Source organism: Crocodylus porosus, unplaced genomic scaffold, assembly GCF_001723895.1.
Source record: "Crocodylus porosus isolate Cpor-Errol unplaced genomic scaffold, CroPor_comp1, whole genome shotgun sequence".
Taxonomy (NCBI): Eukaryota; Metazoa; Chordata; order Crocodylia; family Crocodylidae; genus Crocodylus; species Crocodylus porosus.
Genome location: NW_017728910.1, coordinates 4,302,757 through 4,306,829, shown reverse-complemented (window position 1 = coordinate 4,306,829; position 4,073 = coordinate 4,302,757). Strand labels below are relative to the sequence as shown.

General features: G+C 41.4%; 1 protein-coding gene across 2 annotated transcripts in view; it reads left to right on the top strand.

Moving 5' to 3' along the window:
• The first annotated feature begins 1,826 nt into the window (after nucleotides 1–1,826).
• The window catches only part of PLCH1 (phospholipase C eta 1), a 180,471-nt gene continuing 178,224 nt past the window's right edge, over nucleotides 1,827–4,073 (top strand). For both annotated transcript variants that reach the window (XM_019532624.1, XM_019532623.1), the window contains exon 1: nucleotides 1,827–1,940. In XM_019532624.1, coding sequence (XP_019388169.1) covers nucleotides 1,862–1,940 — 79 coding nt within the window. In that variant the 5' untranslated portion in view covers nucleotides 1,827–1,861. The remainder of the gene's footprint in view (nucleotides 1,941–4,073) is intronic.

The following is a 4,073-nucleotide window of genomic DNA, read 5'->3' as shown; positions in this document are numbered from 1 at the left end:
GTAGCACTGCCGAGCCTATAAGGATGCTGCAGGTTTTTCCTCCCAAGGTGGAGAACCTTGCATTTTTCGGTGTTAAATACCATCAGGTTCTCGTCCACTCTTTTGAAAATCTGATCTTTAGGGTATGTCTACACAGTATAATGCAGTGATTCCCAGGGATACTTGAGCTACTATTAGAAATGGTATAATGGCATTAGTATTATATTTTGCCTGAGCTAATTAGAGTAGCATGGCTAATTAGGTTGGGGGGAGCTTTGGCCTAATACAGCCATACTACTTCTTGTACAGCATTGCCTCACACCCTGTAGTGGCTTTTAGTGTCTTCACAACAGGGTTTGTTACTTGAAGGAGTATTTATGGCAGATCAGTAACTCCCTTAAATGAAATGTTGACAGATTTAGTCTTAACCAAGTCTGCACTAGACAGGCCCTGCTGTGATGGGATGGATTTGGCAAGGCCCAATTCTGTTCAACAAAAGGTTGAAGTTCTTCATATCTGGAATCCGTAAATTTTTTGAACAAATAAAGCCTTGTTCTAAGATGCATCCACCAGTTTTCTAATTAGTTAAAGTATACTTGTCAGGTCCCTGGAAATAATGGTTCCAACGATTGTATTGTCTTCTGTTGTAACCTATTGTTCCACTGTTAACTGAGGCTGAAATTCTCACAAGCACTTACGTGATTTGCTCCAGCTACTTTTGCTTGTTCATTTGGCTTGTCCTCATTTTAAATGTCATTAGAATTCACTTTCTTTTGATTTGATTTATAAATATTACTGTATTGGCCTGATTCAAGCAAGTTTGGCTCCTGGAGCTGTTGGCCCCCCAAATATCTGATAGATTTCTGGGGCCTGTTGCCAAAAGGCTGCTTTCCATTCTAAGTGCTGTTGCTGCTAGCTGTGTAGCAGGAAAGTCTTGTGATGTTTGCTTATGCTGCTGTGGAAATTAATGGCAAAGTCTAATTTTACTGTAGTTGGCTCAGGATCTGATTTTCCCAGAAGGTGAGTAGTCATTTTTCCACCTGCCAGAATAAAAAAATCAACTTAGAATTTGTTCTTGAGGGGTTGTGGCCTGAGGCATTGGACTCACTTTGGCAGAGGTTTTTTTTGTTTGTTTGTTTGTTTGTGTTTCTGCTCCTCCCACCCTCCCAGAGGTCAGTTAAAGAGAAAAAGGGATCAGTGGCTTGAAAATTAACCTTCTTGCCTACCCTAAGGAAGGTGGTTGAGGAAGGCAGTTTCCCCATCTCCTGTCTGTACAGCAGACAGGTGATCATGGTGTGATTTACAGCTTGGAGGCCTGTGGATGTTGCTTAGCATAACAGGCTTTTAGGGCAGCGGGTGGCAATCTTTTAAAGCAGGCTGGCAGGTGGGAAGGCAGGTGCTAGGACCCAACTACCACTGCTGCTTTACCATGCAATATCATGTAGATCTGCCAGAGATACAGTTAAACTAGTTAGCTCTGGTACCAGTGACAGACCAGCTATAGCAGGTAGAAGCTCTGTGTGCACTAACCACCCAAATATTTACAAAATGTCTTGGGTATGGTTTGCAGCCTGCACCAAGTTCCATTGCTGCCATGGCTAAACTGCTCCTAGTACCCGAGCTAACTTGGATATATTTGTGGTACACTGGTATATTTGGTGGTGGGCACATCTGACATCCTAAGAGTGATAGGCAATAGTCATTGTAATATATTGAATAAAGCTAATGGACTCTTTTGCGTAAGGGATACCAATAAACATTCTTTATTATATTTACCATAATGTGTTTTTTCTCAGTTTGAGTTATTTTTTTCTTGTCTAAATATGCACTCCATTTTATTTCGCAGCGTAATAATTTTTGATGCTGAGCAGAAAATCTTAAAATGAGTTATTGGAGCCTGGATAAGAGAAGTTGTCTTCAGTACTGCAGACATTTTTTGGTGGACAATGGTGTATTTCATGGTAAGCTTCATACTATTTTTTCTTTTTCTGCTCACATTTCTTATTTGATTCAAACACAATGGAAATTTTATAGTTGTATCTAACTGTTGGTAATTATCTCTTCAAAGAGAATTAGCAGACAGCTCTAAAAACTAGCTTTAATAATATTTTTTTAATGTGCTGCAGTTCAGTTTGTACTTGCCAAGATAACAGTGCATACTAGTTTGCTATGAAAGCCTTCACTTGGTCATGCCTACCCATAATTACAAAATACCCTAAAAAAATGTTATTTACTGATAATGTAATTGACGTCATGTTAACATATGGAAGAAGTTCTGATTCTGAGCTAAAAAATGGAGAACACATTGTAATTTACTATTTCCTTCAAGTCTCCATTGATGTTAAAGATAGAGCCTTAAATTCAGGGTCGATGTTATTTCTTTGTTTACTGGAAACACTTACACCACATTTGAATTTGGAGAAAATTATTTGAAATCACTGAAGCACATTCAGTTGCATGATCCTGCATATACAGGTACTGTTTAGGAAGATCTTCCATTAATCACTGGTGTTAATGTAGTTTCCATTTGTGTCAACAGGACCATGAAGAAAGAGGGAGGAGAATGTTTGGTTGGCATAAATAACTGTCCAGATTAAAACTCTCTTCCTTACATAGGCAGCCTCGATTTCTGCCCTCTGTTAAAAAATGTGAAGCTTATGTCTGTTTTAGAAGAATTTATGTTTAAGTTATTTTAAATTCATACAATTGAATATTTTTATTATGTGGTGGGAAGTTTTGAAAGAAGTAGCTCGATCAGTTCTTGCAGTTTTAAGATGACAATTATGATTTATTTTTTATTTTAAATATCAGTATTTTCTTTAGTTATCTTACATGCTTCCATTTATCTCTCATTGTGAACAGTATCTGCCTAATAGATGAATTAAGCCAGATGCTTAACATACAGGACTCAGTTGCAAGAGGGACAGTGAACCTCAATGTCCTACCTAAATATTCCAACTCTAAATCAAGGCTGTGAACAGATATGCGTTTGAGGAAGTCACCATTCAGCTCCAGTTTGGAGTGCTTTGAATTTGATTCTTTTCAGCAACAGAAGTATGGCCCCCAACTGTGCCCCGCTTGCCAGAGCTCTTTAGAATTGCTACAATGGCATGTAGTGGCAGTGCCCTCCAGTTGGTAGTAGTGATGTGGAGTGCAGTTCTCTGGCATCACCGCACCACCCAAACTCTCCTCTTGGTAGCCTATAGAGCCAGAGACTTGTAAGGAATTCTTTTTTTCCAACTCTCTGCCTGGATAGCAGAAATCCATTCAGGTCTCTTGGTTTCCAGTGTCCCAAAGGGACCAGAAATCTGGTCAGAGGCAAAGGGGCATGAAGGGATTTCTGCTATCCAGGCAGGGGGCTGGAGAGAAGGATTTCCTGCATGCCCATCAGGCTCTGGAAGTTGCCAAGGACAGCTGAGCACACAGGAGAACACCCATTGGCTGTTTGCCCTAGTCCCAGTACCAGCTGTTTGCTCCAGTTTCCCAGGGAGTAAAATACTGTGAGATGAAGAAGAACTGAGCAAGCCCTCTGTCACACTCAGTAGAGCATACAGATGTTTCAAGAAGTACTTCGAAATCAAGCACTTCAAAAAGGCTTTTAATTTTTTCAGAATAATTTAACATGCTTATTCAGCCACAAATGTTAAGGCTGTGCAAAGCCTCGGGAGCTGATTCAATTCGGAGGAGATTTGGCTTGATTTGGGGACTGAATCTCTAAATCTGAATTGAATTGGGAGACCAAGTAAAAGCTCTGAATTGATTCGAACCATTTGGATCGATTCAGAAAAGATTTGGCTGATTCGGAGATTCGGCCATCGATTAAACAGGCAGTTGACAGCTGCCTCCAGCTGGTAAGTCTGTTGGGGTTCGAGGATGGGGGAGGGGAGGAGCATGGGAGAGGAAGGGATTGGGACTGAGGCTTGGACAAGCTGCCCAGCTGGGGTAGGGGGGGCATGCATTACTCAGGGAGGGTGCTTTCTGGGAGCTGGGGCAGCTCCACTCATCAGCCGGAGGCCAGCAGCACTCAGCCCCAGTGGCCCTAGCTCCCAGACAGTATGAGGCGCCTTGCCGAACTGCGTTGCACCCATGCCATG